This window comes from Cladosporium halotolerans (assembly GCF_011745625.1).
Source record: "Cladosporium halotolerans strain TM138-S3 chromosome Unknown Sca49, whole genome shotgun sequence".
Classification (NCBI taxonomy): Eukaryota; Fungi; Ascomycota; class Dothideomycetes; order Cladosporiales; family Cladosporiaceae; genus Cladosporium; species Cladosporium halotolerans.
The window spans coordinates 34303-50919 of NW_027191500.1; the positions used below are offsets into that span (position 1 = coordinate 34303).

Genomic DNA, 16617 nt, shown 5'->3' on the forward strand with positions numbered 1-16617 from the left:
GCTTGGAGGGGGGCCCGTGCGGCGTCGAGACCACCGCAGGGCACCGCGGCCGCCCGCCGCCCACGTCCACATGCGGTAATTATAACTGGGGGCGTCCGCACGTTTGTGAAGACGTCGGGCTGCTTCGGGCGGGCGCTGGAGTCTGGACGGAAAGGCGGCTGAGCTACTCCATGGGTGGTAGCGACAGTTGCGTGAGAATGTGGTATGGGTGATGCTTTGCGACTCACAATATTTCGCTGCTCTTGCGTGTTTCGCTGCAAGTTCTACCATGATCGTCTTCAGCGTCTCCGCACAAACTGCATCATATGTGTCGTCACAAACGCACCCCTGGTCAGAGGCCGCGACAGCTCGAGGAGACGGTCGGAAATTGACGGTCTGTTCTCGTCGGTGCGTTTCAGCTTTCCGCTCGCTGCAACGCGCGCCTGGATAACTTGCTGCACCTGCACCCACGGTTATCGTCCTCCTACCGTGTGGCCATCTCCGCTTCCGTAGGCCTGTGGCGCACACGTGCGAGTCTCCTATCGCAATTGGCCGATAACCCTCCTTCGATGAAAGGAGGCCGCTTCCAAACTTCCCCTTGGCAAAGTAGCTCGCATATCGTCTGAAGACGCTCTCACGTGGCTTTGTCTGCACCGCCTTCACCTTGGTTACGAAACACTTGACCAAGGCATAGCACCCCGTGGCTGGCCTCGACGCATCGCGAACCCCGCCCGGCGCCCAGCGGTGCCGTCCATTGAAGTCTGGCACCGCCCCCAGCGCGCCACCACCTACCCCTCCACTGCCGCGTCCGCAACCTTCAACATGCCAAATTCCTCGCTGACCTGCGCCACCGTCTTGCGACTCTCCCAAAATTGCTTTCCGTAACTGATCAGAATCTCCTCGCCCGCCTTGACGCCCTGCTTGCGCTTCCCCGCCTTGCCCGCCGACAGCACGAAGATGCCCACGCGCCGCTCCCACTTCGTCCCGCCCGCGCGCTTCGCACACGGCACCTTCACAAAGCAGTCGCGGAACTCCGCGTTCGGCCTCTCCGCTATCCCGCGGTAGTCATTCGCGCACCGCGACTGGTTGCCCGACCGGGACGCGTCGACGCTCAGGTCGATCTCGCGGTCGAAGCACAGGTCGTAGTCGCTCGCCGGGTCGGTGTCGGAGGGGATGTTGCGGTGGATGTGGCCGAGGTAGAGGCATACGAAGCGGTCGGGCTCGAGGTCTTGCGCGGCGAAGAGGCCGCGTTGGCCGTGCGCGGGGTGTTTGGGGTCGGCGATGATGGTGATGGCGCAGGTTTTGGGCGTCGCGGCGATTTGGGAGGCGGTGATTTTGCAGTTTGCGTCGAGCTCGCTGGCGAGGTGCCAGAGTAGGGCGCGTTGCTCTTCGGTTACTGCTTCGGACCAGGTGGGTTCTGTCTGAGTGTTAGGCGCTGGTAGTGGTATGGCGTGATGATTGGAGCGAACCGACCGGTAAGATATGTGATATCCTCTGGCCAGTTCTTTGGCAAGCCAGAGGCTTCCTCTTCTGGAACTGGTGGTTCATCCTGCCGCTTCTTCAACTCTTCCTCTCTCTTCTTTGCAGCTTCTTCTTGCTTCTTCTCCCATTCAATTTGCTTCTTGCTGATGTCTCTCTTCTTCGAAGGCATGGTGGAGACCGCTCAGCGCCTACTGTTCTAATAAGATGCTGAAATTTCAGACTCCAGCGCACAACGGATTACAACTTCGAACGGCCTACTCATGCTCAAAGCGAAACGAACACGAAGATCGCAACGGAGCAGTCTGTATTAGGACGGCGTGTGATTGGGCTCCAGATCTCAGGTGGTGTCTTCGGAGTGCAGGCGAAACGCGGGGTCGAGGTTGCAGGCGTCTGCACGACCACAGCGGGGAATCCTTACGGCTTGCATTCATCGACATCAATGCGCCCAAGGTAGACTCGGATCCTTAATTGCAGCTTTCTGGGCCATTTGGTGAGGTGCATTATGAATTATGGAATTTGACTTGGATCATCGCTTAAACACTGCCGCTTGTAAAGATTCTTCCGCATCCAACCAGACGGTCGGAGACCCAGCGGATCGTCGTCCTTCGTCCTACTTCCGAACTCACTGATTGCTGCAACCCTTGCAGAACCACGCAACATCCTCAGATGGCTCTTCAGTCACACCCGCGCAGTGAAAATGGAACCATTGCCTCTCGCAATCAGGCCCATCACAGCCAATCATTGGCCCAGCGCTAGGCGAGTCGCAGTAGCAATATCTCTGCGCGCCCTGGTTATCATGTCTTGACTTACGCCTCTTCTGCGGCGTAGGCTCGACTACAGGTTCACTTGAGTTTTCGACCGGCGGCGTTGATTGCTTCATGCTGCCGTCGCTTTGTTCCGTGGTGATCTTCTGCTTTTTGGACGTCCGGTTTTTCGAGTGTTGTAATGTTTCTTCGTCCTGGGAAGGCTCTTGTTGACTGATCTTACGCTTTTCCCCACGAGGTTTCTCCTCGTCGGTCTGCTTTTGAGATTGCCGCTTCTCAGCCTCTTCGCTCGCGCCCTCCACGTTCGCAATCGGGTCATGTAACGCATTGACAATACGCTCAGTCCCCATCTCGTCGCCTTCGATCGTCTCCTTGATTTCGGGATCGACCCAGCCTTCCGTCCAAGATCCGCCAAAATCAATAATCCAGAGCTTATTGGAAGAGTCGACCAGGAAGTTGTCCGCCTTTGCGTCGCCCCAGACAATTTTGCGCTCGTGCAGGGCATCCCTCATCCTTTCGACCCCCGCTGCCCAGGCGTCGCGCTGTTCCTGCGGTATTTCTGCGTCGAGCTTGTGTGTTAGGGGTGTTGGATCGGAAATCTCCTGTTGCAGGAATCCAATGGCGTGCGTTTTCGAGTTTCCTGGAGAGACCAGCCCTTCGAGCCGAGGCGCGCAAACATCCTCCGCAAGATCCGGCTGCGCAACTCTATTCAAATGCCACAATTCTCGCTTCGTCGTCTGCGGCGCCGCAGCATCTACCATCTTGAAGAAATACTCTTTCCCCGTCCGATCACAGCGAACAAGCGTAGGATGATAAGGCGGCGGCGCCGCGCCACCAGCCAACACCGTCAGCTCGCCCTGATCAAACCACGGCAAACCCATCTCTCTTATGTATTTAGGCAGGGTAATCTCAGGCCTCAGTTTCGCCATCCTGCGCTTCAGCTCCGATGACGCTTCGAGCTCGACGGCGGCCAGCTCATCGTCGTCTGAGATTTCTAGTGAGAAGAACTGTGTCGGCGCGTCGAACCATTGCTGCAGACTCGGCTGCTTGTGCTTTCCGGCAACATCTCGCCGAACAGGCTGCAGCAGCCAACGCTGCAGCGCCTCCTCCGCATCTTCGATCGAATCCGCCTTCTCGCTCGGCTTGTCTTCCGCGCCTTCCTCGACGGCGCTGTCGTGTGCGCTTGGAGATTTGTTGTCTCCGTCGCTGATCTTTCGGAATGCGGAGACTAATCGTGCGTAGTCGCTATGTGTTTTGCTGTCATTGGATTTGCGCGATTCCTGAAACTTGCTCGCGTCGGCGATGACGTGCATGCGATGGTTGTCTTCGGTGTAGACGGTCAGGGCGCAGCTGTCGTTGTCGTCGACTAGGAAGTCGAGGACGTGGTGGGGTGATGAGGGATTGGGAGACATGGCGATGAGATGGTTCCGTGTACTACCGAGCCAAGCCAGATGAGACGAGAGAATACAGAAGAGATACAGGCAAGTAGATGGAAAGAAAGGCACGCACGCGACCTACCGCCTATGTACACAGAAACCCCATCGTCCCAATGGATCGAGGCCCGCCTCCGCGTCACCAAATTGCACTACAGACGGCAGCAAATGTGTCGTCATGACTTCTCTTCTCCCCTTTTTGCACAGACGCAGTGCAGTCAGATCGTGCGGGTGATTGACAGGTACGATCTACGGTAGAGCGAAAAAGCGCGACGCGTGAGATCTTGGTGACGAACACGACCCGCGATCTGGGACGTCAGATCTAGTGCTTGCATGCGCTAGCGCCGATCTCGGAAGTCAGCCGGGGGCTTGGCGCGCGATTGGGGGCTGGGATCTGGACGTGTAGGTCACGTGGAACTCGGTGTGACACCCTCCGGAATCACACGCCTCGGCTTCTGTGCATCTTGACTCTCGAACTAGGAAAGTGAGCCGTAGTCTGGAGGAGAATATCGAGAATCGTTACTCGTGTTGATCATCAGATGTGGTCATGCAGTCCCAAACCGACCCGAAAACCTATTGTGGCCTCATGAATCGCTTGGCCATCCGGCGCAATAGCCCATCTTCCTTGACAGCGTATCCATCCGATGTGTCCTCGCCCGCTCCTTCAACGTACCACCATGATAGATTCTGGGCTTTTGCGTCAGCAACAAACCTCATTGCTGCAACAATTAGCGAACATGGAATTTACCTTGCCAACAATGTCCACGCAGGTCGGCACCCCACCGAATCTCCTGGCTAGCGTTGTTCAGGCGCTGCCCTGGGCAGCGTCTCCCCCATAAATGAGTATGGCGCGGATTGCCAATGCGAGGAGCTGCCCGGGTTGGCAGATCGGCTGATGACCGTCTTCCGGGAGTTCCTGCTCAATCGCTGCCAGCTTTCGGTTTGCGGCATCCAATTGCAGCTTCAGATTAAAGTTCTGCAGGTCTGAATTGGTAAAAGCCGTGAAGTTATTATAAACGCTGCGCTGGAGATCTTGCTTCTCACGCTCGAGGCTCTGGATTCTCGACACAGCTTGTTGGTAGTTGCGCTTCAATCTATTGTGGACTTCTGCGCGAGCTTCGGGTGACCGGGAGCGGCGTGGTCTATCCAAGGACCGGTTCTCGCGAAAGCTTTGCCTGGCCCGAGTCGGATTTGGTGCAAGATCACTTGCAACAAGACCAGTTGGAAGAGGAACCTGTGCTTGGGTGTTGGCCTGCAGAGGTGGGTTTGTCGACGATCGTCCTGTCGCGTTCGCCGAGCTGAATATAAGCCCAGGCGAGCCATGAATAGGGACCCTGTTATCCAGGAAATAGTCCCAATCGAATGAGTTGTCATGTGTGGGAATTTGCTGTTGTGGCGGCTCGGTCGATGGGACAGGGTTCGGGCGCTGTGCTACCAATGAACCGTCATGCCACAGAACTTGCTGTGGTACGGGGTCGCTCGACGGAACAGGGTTCAGATACTGTGCGACCGATGCATTGTCAGGTATGGGAATTTGCTGTGGTGCGAGCTCATTCGATGGAACAGGATCCGGTTGCTGTGCTACCAATGAATTGTCATGCCACAGTACTTGCTGTTGTGCGGGCTCGCTCGATGGAATAGGGCTCAGATACTGTGCGACCGATGCATTGTCAGGTAGGGGAATTTGCTGTGGTGCGAGCTCGTTCGCAGGAACAGCATCCGGGTGCTGTGCAAGCGATGAATTGTCGCATGCGGAAACTTGCTGTCGTGGAAGATCGGTCGATGGGAAAGTGTTCGGATGCTGTGGAAGCGATGAACTATCATACCTAGGACCTTCCTGTCGCGGGAGCTCGTTCGATAGGGCAGGGTTCGAATCGGGCGCCATCGAAAGACCGAAAGTCTGGGGGAAGAACACGCCCGGATTCGAGTACGGATTCAGGTGGCCAACGCTGACTGCTGTTATGTTCGAAGATGCAGATTGGGGGTCGCCGTGGTCTGGTGCGGAGGGTGCAGCTTCGGTGCCTAGCACGACTGTTTGGTTCGGCGGAGAGATCGGCTGTTCGCTTGCTGCTGATGAAGGCGCAGAGGCTGTTGCGGTAGCCGGAAGATGGTCTGAACAGGAGTCAGAACGCTCTCATATAGACATGGAGATCACTTACATGGAGGAGGGACCATCGAAGTCCCAGGGAACAAGCAGCGGTACCCTTCCTCCCAGGCTTTTTCCTCGTTATCGAAGTTTCTCGTTTTGATAGCGAAAAATATTTCCATGTTTTCGGTTGTAGCGACACCACCCGGGCCATTGAGTGGATGCCTCGGTATCAAATTGGTGGATGCGAAACATGCGAGCCCATCTGCCAACGAATTTTTATGTTGACGGTACTCTCTGTAATTCTCGAGGTGGTGGCCTTTGGTGCACCACAATCCATGTTTACCTACATGCTCCCTACAAAAGTACATTACTCGAAAACCTAGTGCATCGACGAAGTAAATGGTCACTTACTTGACTTTGTACCAGCTATCAAAACTCGATGTTGTGTCGCACTGCTCTGGTTTGTTTGCACGCAGCGGGCAAGTCAGTCGGCTTCGTGTCGCTGTCTGGGCCGTCGGAAGCACAGTAGCACTTTGAGGGAGATTAGGCACAGTAGCATCGATTTGTGAGGCAATGTCGCTAGCTGGAGGAACTTGAGGGGCGAGCCGGGACATTGAAGAAGATCGGAGTGGCAGCTGACCCCAGTTTCCGAGCCCGCTATTCTCGTTGTTCATCGTCGATAAAGAACCTGCGCTCCGAAGAGGCCCTAAGCGACGCCTCGCGCGGTATCGCTCGTTAGCAGATTTTGTAAGTGAAGTGTGAGAGATGCGAAGAAAGGGAAATGGTCAGAAACGGATGCTGCCTTCTTCCCTGAGCGATCGTTGTCCAAGTGGCAGCCGGTTGTGGATTAAGAAGACGAAAGACTGCAAGGCTGAGATGAGCTGAAAAGCGCTGTCCGTTGCATCGACACTGTGACGAGGCTGCGACAAGGCTGCCGCTGCCAATCAGCCACGATACGACACGAGTCTGACATGCATGCATGAACTTCGAAATGGGTGCTTAAATTCGTGATCAGGCCATGACCTGAGAAGTCTTCGGGCGTCGTGGCTCCCGCATGTCCACTGCGTCCTCGCCTAACCGCTATGCAATCCTAGACGTTCGTACTTGGGAGCACTTAATCTTGCGACTATTAACCAATTAAGGCTTTAGCGAGGTGGAGATACGCATGGAGTGCTTTGATGACACTTCTCAGGGTCTCCAGCTGAGTGTCGATCTGGGTCGTGAATTCGCCTGCGCGAAAGCACTTAGCAAGGCCAGATGATGCGGAAGCTCTCAAACGCACTGGCGGCTCCCTTCCCTCTGGCTTACCTTGATCGGGTCTTTGCGAAGTGAAATTGCCCCATCATCTTCTCCTTTGTCATGCCTCGGTATGGGAAATCGGAATAGTCACAAAACTGTAGAAGAATCCAGGTGCAACGGCGAGCCACACAGCTAGCGTGATCTTGAGATATATCGAAACCTCTAACGCAAAGAACTGCATGTCGTTGATAGCAAAAGGAAGTGCATCTTATTGAAGGAGGGATTGTCTGTGGGGCACTAGAAGTAGATACCGAGTACAGAATTCATCGGTACAAATAGTTCTTCTCGAACTTGTTGCCATAGTAATCCAATTCCTCCCCATCTCGGAATCCACGAGACGGTCTCACGACCTGTATAGCTCCGTCCCAAAAGCCCTCTGTTTCGGGCTCAGATACTCCACAGGCTAGACTGCGCTGATTTGCAAGTTTCCGCTCTTTCCTGAACGCAGACAAGAGTGCAATGTTGTCTATTTTTGGCGGCTCAGGTGACTTGGACTGCGGACGAGGCGATGCTGCGCTCCAGCCGTTGTCGACCGTGACTTCTTTCTCTGCGGAGCCCGCGACACCGGCGAATCTGCCAGTCTCAATGCTGGGGAAAGCACACTCGTCTTCTTCACCAAAGAAGCTAAAGTCGGTCTCCGCGGCAGACCATAGGGCTTCGCTGTCACGGTCCTCCGTCATGGACTTCGTGGATAGATGCTGCCATGGACTTGCCTGTCCAAACGAGTCTTTTGCATGCTCTGGTGCCATTTCGATAACAATCTTCTTCAGTGCAAATATCTTGTTGGCAGAGTGCCGCAACGCTGTTGCTTGGCCCTTGCGTCCTGGAGGAAGACTATAATCGAGGGTTGCTTGGGCTTGTGCCAGATGAGCTTCATGTGCGCAGTTCTTTACGAAGCAGATCAAACGGTTTGCGGTTGCTTCATCGGTCGAAAAAGGAGGGAAGTTGGTGATGATCAGAGTCCGCAGTCGTGGGAGCATGGCCGGGTGAAGATTGTGACTCTGAGACCGGTGCTCATTGAGGCGAGCTTTGCGCTCGGTCACAACATTGGACAGACTCCGCGGCCGCGAAGGTTGTTGTGGCGCAAAGACCGGGGTGGAAGGTTCGACTGGAGATACAGTACTCATGGTTCCGAATCCTGTTGCCGTGAGAGTGGCTTCACTGACTGGCGATTTTGGATCGAGCAGCTTCATGGTATTCGTCTCCGCGGCTAGGTTGTCAACGACCTCAGGAGCAAGTGCACTGCCTCTTCGCGGTTGTGCTTCATCAACATTATGCTCGGCAGGGGAGACGACGAACTGCATGGGGTCGGCTTCCAATTCATACCGAGGTGTCTGCTCGCCTGTGGGCAGCTCAAATGTTTCGGTCGCGACTCGATTGCCGCCAAGCTCAAAGATATTACTGTTCGGCATCTCAGGTAGTGCTGTATCGGCCAATTCTGTACGACCGGGTACGACCTCATCAGAATACGTGTTAGGCACATCCTTTGTGAGCAGTCTATGATCCACCTTGAGATAAGTCAAGCCTTCCCTGGCATGGTCATGCAGCACTGGCGTAAGCTTTTCCGCGCCCGGCAACTGCCATTCATCATTATTGACTTCATCGCTCGGGACTGACAAGTGCCGCTCGATTGCGCCTGTGATACTTCCGACATCGAGCACGTGCAGTCGACCGGACCGTATCAGACCAGACGCGCCTTCCACGGTGACCTTGTTGTTGGAGATATACAGGTGCGTTATGCCGCCCTCCGGGGCATCTTCAATGGCAAGTCGGCTAACGAACGCTCCGGTAAATGCACCACGAATGAAGCCCTCAAACTCCTCGCTTTGATAAATATCCAGCATCTCAGCTCCGAGGTACGGGAGAAGGGACGGCGATCGCGCTCCTTGAGGGACATAGTCAACTCCATGACTCGATGATGGGTCTTGAGAGGTAAAGCATCCGTCCAGCAGCATGCGGACACCGCGATCGGTGATGTGATTGTCGCGAAGGTCGAGACTACGCACCCTTCGACCTATAGCCCACGCAAGGACCTCAATCTCTTCGTCGCGCAGACTGATCCCACGTAACTTCAGCACTTGGAGACCGGGGAACCGTCTAAATGATTCTAACACACTACGATCTCTCGCAGGATAGGTGTGCGACAAGTCCAGATACATCAGGGATTCGAAGCGTTTGAGCGCTTGAGCGAGTCCGCTGGACGTGACGTTTGGGCATCTTGAGGCATCCAGTAACCGCAACCCAAAGGAAGGTATGGCATTTGGAGGTGGCTGAAAAACGGATCCAGCCGATCCAGGAAGTTCCACCGCGAAGCTTTGCGGATGTACTGGAGCGTTGTTGGCTTCGGCAGGTTTCCACTGCCTCAGAGCGATTAGGGCCGCATGATCAAAGAAAGGCAAGCCTCTCACGATCAGAGATTGCAGATTAGGTAGTCTCGAAAGAATGTCTCGTAGCCAGTCCGAGTGCGGCCCGTTGTAGATCTCAGCATGTGCCGGTGGTAAATGCAAGGTATGCGTCTGCGATCTGACAAGGAGACGTGCGGTTTGGAGTGTGCGCTTGAACTTCGTGAGAGCAACGTAAACCCGGTCGTTCTCAATACCGAAGTGCGAGGCTGGGTTTCCCCAAAGGTGTGGCGAAAATGTTGTATGCCACTTGCTGCATACCAAGGCCGCCGAGCATAGGTCACTCGAGGGAATATAGTTCGCGACCAAGTCGAGGTAGTCGACTAAGGTCGCCTTCTCGTACGACGGCGGCGCAGCTTCCATCTGCACCGATCTGACATAGGTGTCGGTCGCCGAGTACAGTGAACGAACTTCGCTTTGACTAGGATGCAGGAATGCAAGTTGGTCCCGCTGGCGAATGAGTGATGTGCAGGAAGCGAGGACCGCATGACATGGCGAAGGATCACGCTAAGCGACGCTACCACCGTAGGCGTCTGCAACCCATCACACAGCCACCTTGAATCGGACTTCCTTCTGTAAGGATACTACCGTGGCGTCAACAGCTGAACACTGCTATTTTGGTGCCCACTGAAATGACAACAGAGCACGGGTATCGGTAACTATGGACAGCCCGCCCTCACAAGAACTGACCCAAGATCGTCTTCAGCTCATACTTGTGAATGCCCAACACCAGAACGCCTCTGCCCATATTTATGATCATTATTGCGTCCTAGAACTCCATGCTCTCCGCACCGCCGTCGGCGTCCCTTGACCTCTTGCCTTTGCCCTCCTCTTTCAGTAGATTGGCAACGTAGCCTCTGAAATACTCAACGTAAGGCTTCATTGCTGTCTTCTGCCAATCAGCCACCTTTGCTTTCTCTTCTTCGCTCATGTCGCGGTTTTTCGTGTGCCAGTCGTCAATTTGCTGCAACAGCTGAGTGACCGTCGGCACCGACAGGGGGTCGAAATCTTCAAGTTTCCGCACGTCGATCGGCACGCAGACTCGTCCTGTACCAGGGTGAACGACGAACGGCGACTTCAGCAAATGATTCTGCTTCTTCGAGACTTCAGCATCAAGTCGTGGGTATGTGTACTCGATGCGAATGTCTTGTTTCACGTCCACGAGCTGCCTGGGATTGATTGATTTGAGATTGCCAGCCTCAGCCACAGAATCGATGTCCGCCCATTTCTGTGTGCTCGTACGGTTCGGGGCAGAGTCCCACTTCTTCTGCAGGGCAGCCACGAGAGTCGGATCAGGGAGGAGATCAAGGAGCTTCTGGGTCTGCTCAGCGGTTTGCCAGGGGTCCTGATCTTCGAGGACATCCGTTTGGAAGTGTGGGTTGAGCAGTTTCAGACTTCGCTCGAAATGAGGGTGAAGCGGTCTTCGGATGCCCATTCTCTTGCCGTGCTCATTGCCTGTCACCACCACCAAATATCCGGCAATCGATCTCCTTTTTGCATCGTCCATCTCTCTCGCTCGTTTGTCGCTGACCCAGGCGTGAGCACCACGTCGTCCCGAGTAGACCCACAGGATGTGCTGGAAACCGAAGTCGTCCCTCAAAGCTGCATCTACCACCTTGATAGCCATGTTGATAAATTGCCAGCACTTGTGGCAGATAGCAGCTCCGGAGCAGCACGTTCGGATAGGGTCATAATCCGTCATATCGATATCAAACACTAGCTCTTTCATGATGGGTCGAAAGCTCCCTGCCTTGAGGACTGTTTTACGATCGCGTGGGTTGATGCTGTATTGGGGACCGATTTCGAAACGCTCGGGAACTAGCGACACGCAGGCTTTTCGGAGCAGGTCGGCTGTTGCGAATGACTGGTAGCGGACATAGCGGTCGCCGGACAGTGTAAAAGCGAACTCGCGGTGTTGAAAGTCGGGTTGAGGTGTGGCTGAGTGGTTGAGCCATTGAAAGAGTGGACGGAAGGGCAGCAATCGCTGGTAGAATTGTGAGAGAATGTTGCTGTCGGAGTAGGCAGCCTTCTGCGAGGCTGGCTCAGGTTGAGAGCTCTGATCCGAGCGAATAGCAGCACTCGAAGAAAACTCATCTTCGTCATCGTCGTCGTCGAACATTTCCTCGAGATTCGCGGTTGCCGGTTTGGCGACGGCGTCCGGCATCGAGGAGTCGGGCTGTGAGTTGTCTGCGGCATCCAGTGCTTGCGCCGGTGCATTGGACATGACACTGTCCTCTGGATCCATATTCTCAGATGGCGAAGAGACTGCGTGAGGCATCTTGATGTGTGTACTGTAGTGCGGCGGGAAAGCCGGTGGTCAACAAAGATGTGTTTCTCTACCACCACGCGCGCAGGCTGGAGACGCGACGGCCACTTTACGCGCGCGCCCGCGTTTCCGCGCTAGCCGAGAAGGGCGCTGATCGACACGCCGCGATGCTCCCCACTCTCAGACACAGTTACTACCTACGTGCCTACACTGTTGACGGGAACTCTTTTCATCACTGAATCTCCCGCAATCCAGCCGCAGAATGATTCCTAGCCATGAAGATGGCCGGATCAGTTCATGATGATAGTTCGACCGAAGTTTCAGGCGACAGCTCTACCGAAGTGTCAGACGAGTCGGATTTGAACGGTATTTACCCGTTGCAATCGATCATCACGCGGGAGTGACTATAACTATTCACTTATAGGTACTTCTAAGCAACGGAAAGCTGAGCCTGAGCAGGGTCTTGCTTCAACGAAGAAGAGAGCGTGTGAATCGCTTCCTTCTGACATGGTTGCGAAGCGACCCAAGCTTTCCAACCACACAGATGATGATGCAAAAAGAGAAGGGAATCGCATTCATGATTTTCTCAAATCCCGTCCACAAGTTGCTTCCATGAATAAAGCGCAGAGCTCCCGTGATCAAAAGTCGATCGTAACTCAATCACCGATTACTGGACAGCAACCCGCGAATGAGGGTGAGGAGATTGTTCTCAACACCGACTTCGAGGGTAATCAAGCGGCCTGGCAACATTATGAGTCCGTTGTCGAGTTCCTCCGTAGACTTCCTGTCGCCGAACCAGCTACTGCGAGAGTTGGTCCTTGGCTCTGGATTGGCAGTAGGACTTGCAAGCAGAAATGCAAGCGATCCGGGAATGTCGAACAATTCTTGGAGAGCGCAGCACCACTCCTCGGCGGCTTCCTTGAACGGCGCGCCACCATCGAGCAGCAAAATCCTGGCAAAGCCGTTGGCACGATCACTCGCAAGATGGGCCCTTACCGTGACCAGCTTCAAGTTGACCTGCTCAATGCTGCCACCAGAATTGGCTTGACGTGTGGGAAATGGATGCTGTTTCCCCAGCCTGACGATCTTCCACGAGTCTGGCGTCTTGTCGCTGAAGCCACTGCTGAAGGCAAACTCGGCATGACAAGCAAAGTTGGCACTTTCCAGCCGGAGAGTGTGTCTAAGGGCACAGTCATTTGCGTATACACATACGACTTCTCCGACCTCGAGGACGTGGGAAGGGTTCTGCAGTCCCTGGTGGATCAAAGTATTCTCCGAACGGGCGCTAAGGTGTACTACAAATGCGATGCATACACCTATCTCCACATCAACTCCGGAAACGAGTATAGGCTGCAGGCTAGCCTGTATTCAAGTGAAGATGTCTTGCAGGGTAAGGTCAAGTACGCGGATGGTGTAATCTCTAGGTTGTAGGGGCTGAGGAGCGAACAGGTGCGCCTGTGTTCAGCGACATTGGATGCGAGACGTTGGTGGACTTGTCCATGTCGTTCTCATTGTGTTGACATAATTCCCCTTCGCTGTCGAAGTATGACCTTGTGTATTTCTCAAATAGTCTGCACGCGACCAATCAACAAGGGACCCATTACACGTTTTCACTTTGACTTTCGATCTTCCACCGTTCTCTCCGTTGGGGGCAGCGAAATCGGCGCAGCCAATGAACGTCGTACCGGTACCTCGGCTTGCGAGGCAAGATGCCAAGAATCCTTATCTCACTTCAACGCTTCGCCCTGACGCTTTCTCGATAAGGTAGCCGCGAGTCTGCCGCCTCTGCGTCGCATTTCTATCGAGTAACCGCCCGCCCGCCTTCGGGTTTCAATCGAGTAATGCCATCGGCGACCTCCGCCCCCACGCTCTCCTACAGGCTAGAGATGGACGTAAGACAACCAAGATGGACGCAACGTCGGGATCACGGCCTGCTTTCCAGTGGAGATGGCGGTGCGCTACCTTGGAGTCTTCACACGCTCCGCATGCTCGTGTGCATGTGCTGGGCTGGTAGCTCGACACATTCCGTAGGTCTGCTGTGTTTTCGTTCTCTTTCCTCCGAGTCTTGCATTCTTTCTTTGCATCCCCAACCGTTCATTTCTAGAAGTATACACTCACCCACCAGTATTCGTGATCTCTACCGAGGACGATAAAGGCAAGGAAACCTACATCGAGACCGACAAGTAGTGATCATGGCGCCCCACGCAACCGACGAAGCGGCGCCGCCCTCTACCAACGGAGTCCCCGTCGATATCACAGTCCTCGCGTCTTCACGCGCCGTTGTTGGTGGTCGTCTCAAGCCGGCGACCATTGTGATATCCACCGTCACAGGGAAAATCACATCGGTGACCGAGTCGGTCCTCCCAGAATCATCTTTCCCGTATGGAACGCCCTACAAAGATCACAGCCCCGCCGTGCTCCTGCCTGGACTCGTGGATGCGCATGTACACCTGAACGAGCCTGGACGGACAGAATGGGAGGGGTTCTGGACGGGCACGAAGGCCGCGGCGTTTGGAGGTGTGACAACGGTCGTGGACATGCCGCTCAATGCCATCCCTCCTACTACAACGGTCGCTGGTATGAAAGAGAAGGTCGCAGCTGCGCAGGGCAAGTGCTGGGTTGATGTTGGCTTCTACGGCGGCATAGTGCCTGGGAATGTCGCCGAATTGAAGCCTCTCATTCGCGAGGGTGTACGCGGATTCAAGGGCTTTCTTATCGATAGCGGTGTGGAAGAGTTTCCAGCCGTGTCCTCGCACGACATCACCAAGGTCTTCGAGGAGCTGGCCGACGAGATGACTACGGTCATGTTCCATGCGGAGATGATCCCTCCCATCACTCAGTCTGTCGGCGACGACGTGCAAATCTCACTGCCTCCACTCTCCCCAACTGGTCCTCTGGACGCCTATCAGACTTTCCTTGATTCGAGACCGAGCATCTTCGAGACATGCGCTATCCTGGAGATCCTGTCGCTTGCTCACCTAGCGCCAAACTTGCCACTCCACATTGTTCACCTGAGTGCCGTAGAGGCGATCCCTATGCTCCGCGAAGCTCGGGCTAAGGGTGTTAAGGTCACGGCTGAAACGTGTTTCCATTACCTTTCGCTGGCTGCAGAATCGATCAAGACGGGAGATACACGGCACAAGTGCTGCCCCCCGATCAGAGATCAGGCGAATCAGGATGGGCTCTGGAACGAGATGTATGAGGCAGACAGTGTCATCAAGACAGTTGTGAGCGATCACTCACCGTGCACGCCCGAGCTTAAGCTGCTCCCAGCGCACGTACCTGGAAACATCGAGGGCACGAAAACCACAGCAAATTGCGGCTCGCAGCAGACAAAGGGTGACTTCTTCTCTGCCTGGGGCGGCATCAGCTCGGTTGGTCTGGGCTTGAGCATCCTTTGGACTGAGACCCGTCGCCGTAAAGCTGATGAAGAGCAAACGCTAATTGACATCGCACGCTGGTGCTGCGAAAACACTGCGCTCCAAGTTGGTCTTGAAGACCGCAAGGGCGCTTTGAAGGTCGGCATGGATGGCGACGTCGCAGTCTTCGATCCCGAGGCTGAATTCGAAGTGGAGCACAACGCTATGCTGTTCAGGAACAAGTGCTCGCCCTATCAGGGCAAAGTGCTAAAGGGCGTCGCAAAGGAGACATGGCTGAGAGGTAGAAAGGTGCACTCTCGGTACGGAGGCTTCGATAACAAGGGCGGGCCAGAGGGACAGCTCTTGCTGGAGCCGAGGACAAAGGCGTAGATCGATACAGTGCTTTTCTCATAGCGATCTGCATCAACAGATAATGAAATTCACGTTGTAATGAGAAGCTACATGGCCGAGTTGGACACTCACATCAACTTGACAAATGCTGGTGTACAGTTGCCGCGCGGTACATCTTCGTTTCCCAAGACGTCATGACTTTACAGTAGACAATGGGTTAGGTTTGGATGACCTTGTGAAGTGGAGTCGGCATTGGTTCACGCAGAACCGGCATCTGTCGGAGCTGTCATTCAGCTTGGCCTGCCGCTGGCAGAGTTTGGGCAGCAATGCTGCCATCCAGTCACCCAGTCACTCAGTCTCTTGACCGCCCTCTACACCAATTTTAGCCAACCTCGAGGCAATCCACATCTTCATGCAGCCTGCGGTCATCCTGCATGCGTAGGCTGGGGAAAGGTCCCACTGGTACGGCAGACGGGCTGCCGTCTCGTGTTCCCTGCCCGAGCTATGGATGCGGTCAGCTCGGACTCCGCGCGGTGCGAACATGGCAGTGCACACGGCATTCTCTGGCTCTCTGCTTCGTTGCGCCGTCTACACCTTCAATCCAGGATCCTGACGTGTCAGTGCAGCCAGCTCACCGCCGGGGCGACGCACGTCTGACCGGTGGGCAGTCAGGCCGCGGCTTGGCTCGAAAGCCCGACCAGCTGTTGACGTGAACACAGTCCCAGGCCAGGAGGCTGGGTTACTATGGTGCAGCACCCAGCAGATCGAGACGATTCAAAACAAAGTGCATGGACAGGAGATGCACGACCAGGAACATCAAACTCTGTCTGCTGAAACGCCGCTCGACTACCGCCTTCTAGCGCGGTCCTGTAACAAATTCTACCGGCCGTTCGACCCCTTGCTCGTTACGAATCGCGCCACACCCTAATTATCTTTCCTCCGCCCTAATCATTTTGCTGCCTAGCTCGCAACTTTGCAATGATTCGCTACATCGCGTGCCGGCCATGCCGGCTGCTGGAAAGAGCGCGGACGCCATGGGCTCGGGATGCCACCAGCCTTGGTACAAAGACTTTGGTGACTTTTCCCGTGCGCTACTTCGTGTGGCTTGATTCAATCATCGTATCGTTTCGAAGTCATCGCCGTCAGTGATCTCGTGATATCACCGGAGCTCAGCCTTGCATTCGATAACCTTA

The 16617-nt window shown here is 54.9% G+C and overlaps 7 protein-coding genes across 7 annotated transcripts; 2 read left to right on the forward strand and 5 right to left on the reverse strand.

Annotated features, from left to right (window-relative positions):
- Positions 1–735: 735 nt before the first annotated feature.
- On the reverse strand, positions 736–1823 carry WHR41_08799 (uncharacterized protein). The gene is made up of 2 exons (XM_069377403.1): positions 1453–1823; positions 736–1396 (listed from the first exon to the last, which is right to left on the reverse strand). The coding sequence occupies exons 1-2, from the start codon at positions 1628–1630 to the stop codon at positions 768–770; spliced, it is 807 nt and encodes a 268-aa protein (XP_069225604.1). The 5' UTR covers positions 1631–1823; the 3' UTR covers positions 736–767.
- A 260-nt stretch (positions 1824–2083) lies between these two features.
- On the reverse strand, positions 2084–3637 carry WHR41_08800 (uncharacterized protein; the record flags this gene model as incomplete). Its single annotated transcript, XM_069377404.1, has 1 exon — positions 2084–3637. The coding sequence occupies one exon, from the start codon at positions 3635–3637 to the stop codon at positions 2084–2086; it is 1554 nt and encodes a 517-aa protein (XP_069225596.1).
- A 516-nt stretch (positions 3638–4153) lies between these two features.
- WHR41_08801 (uncharacterized protein) lies at positions 4154–5926 on the reverse strand (the record flags this gene model as incomplete). Its single annotated transcript, XM_069377405.1, has 3 exons — positions 4154–4345; positions 4407–5770; positions 5818–5926. The coding sequence occupies 2 exons, from the start codon at positions 5924–5926 to the stop codon at positions 4464–4466; spliced, it is 1416 nt and encodes a 471-aa protein (XP_069225597.1). The 3' UTR covers positions 4154–4345; positions 4407–4463.
- A 1383-nt stretch (positions 5927–7309) lies between these two features.
- Positions 7310–9811, reverse strand: WHR41_08802 (uncharacterized protein; the record flags this gene model as incomplete). The annotated part of the gene is made up of 1 exon (XM_069377406.1): positions 7310–9811. One exon carries the CDS (start codon positions 9809–9811, stop codon positions 7310–7312), a length of 2502 nt encoding a protein of 833 aa, XP_069225611.1.
- Positions 9812–10217: 406 nt separating this feature from the next.
- On the reverse strand, positions 10218–11726 carry WHR41_08803 (uncharacterized protein; the record flags this gene model as incomplete). The annotated part of the gene is made up of 1 exon (XM_069377407.1): positions 10218–11726. The coding sequence occupies one exon, from the start codon at positions 11724–11726 to the stop codon at positions 10218–10220; it is 1509 nt and encodes a 502-aa protein (XP_069225612.1).
- Positions 11727–11930: 204 nt separating this feature from the next.
- WHR41_08804 (uncharacterized protein) lies at positions 11931–13327 on the forward strand. The gene is made up of 2 exons (XM_069377408.1): positions 11931–12080; positions 12139–13327. Exons 1-2 carry the CDS (start codon positions 11990–11992, stop codon positions 13143–13145), a joined length of 1098 nt encoding a protein of 365 aa, XP_069225600.1. The 5' UTR covers positions 11931–11989; the 3' UTR covers positions 13146–13327.
- A 579-nt stretch (positions 13328–13906) lies between these two features.
- WHR41_08805 (uncharacterized protein) lies at positions 13907–15463 on the forward strand (the record flags this gene model as incomplete). Its single annotated transcript, XM_069377409.1, has 1 exon — positions 13907–15463. One exon carries the CDS (start codon positions 13907–13909, stop codon positions 15461–15463), a length of 1557 nt encoding a protein of 518 aa, XP_069225583.1.
- Between the last annotated feature and the right edge of the window lie 1154 nt (positions 15464–16617).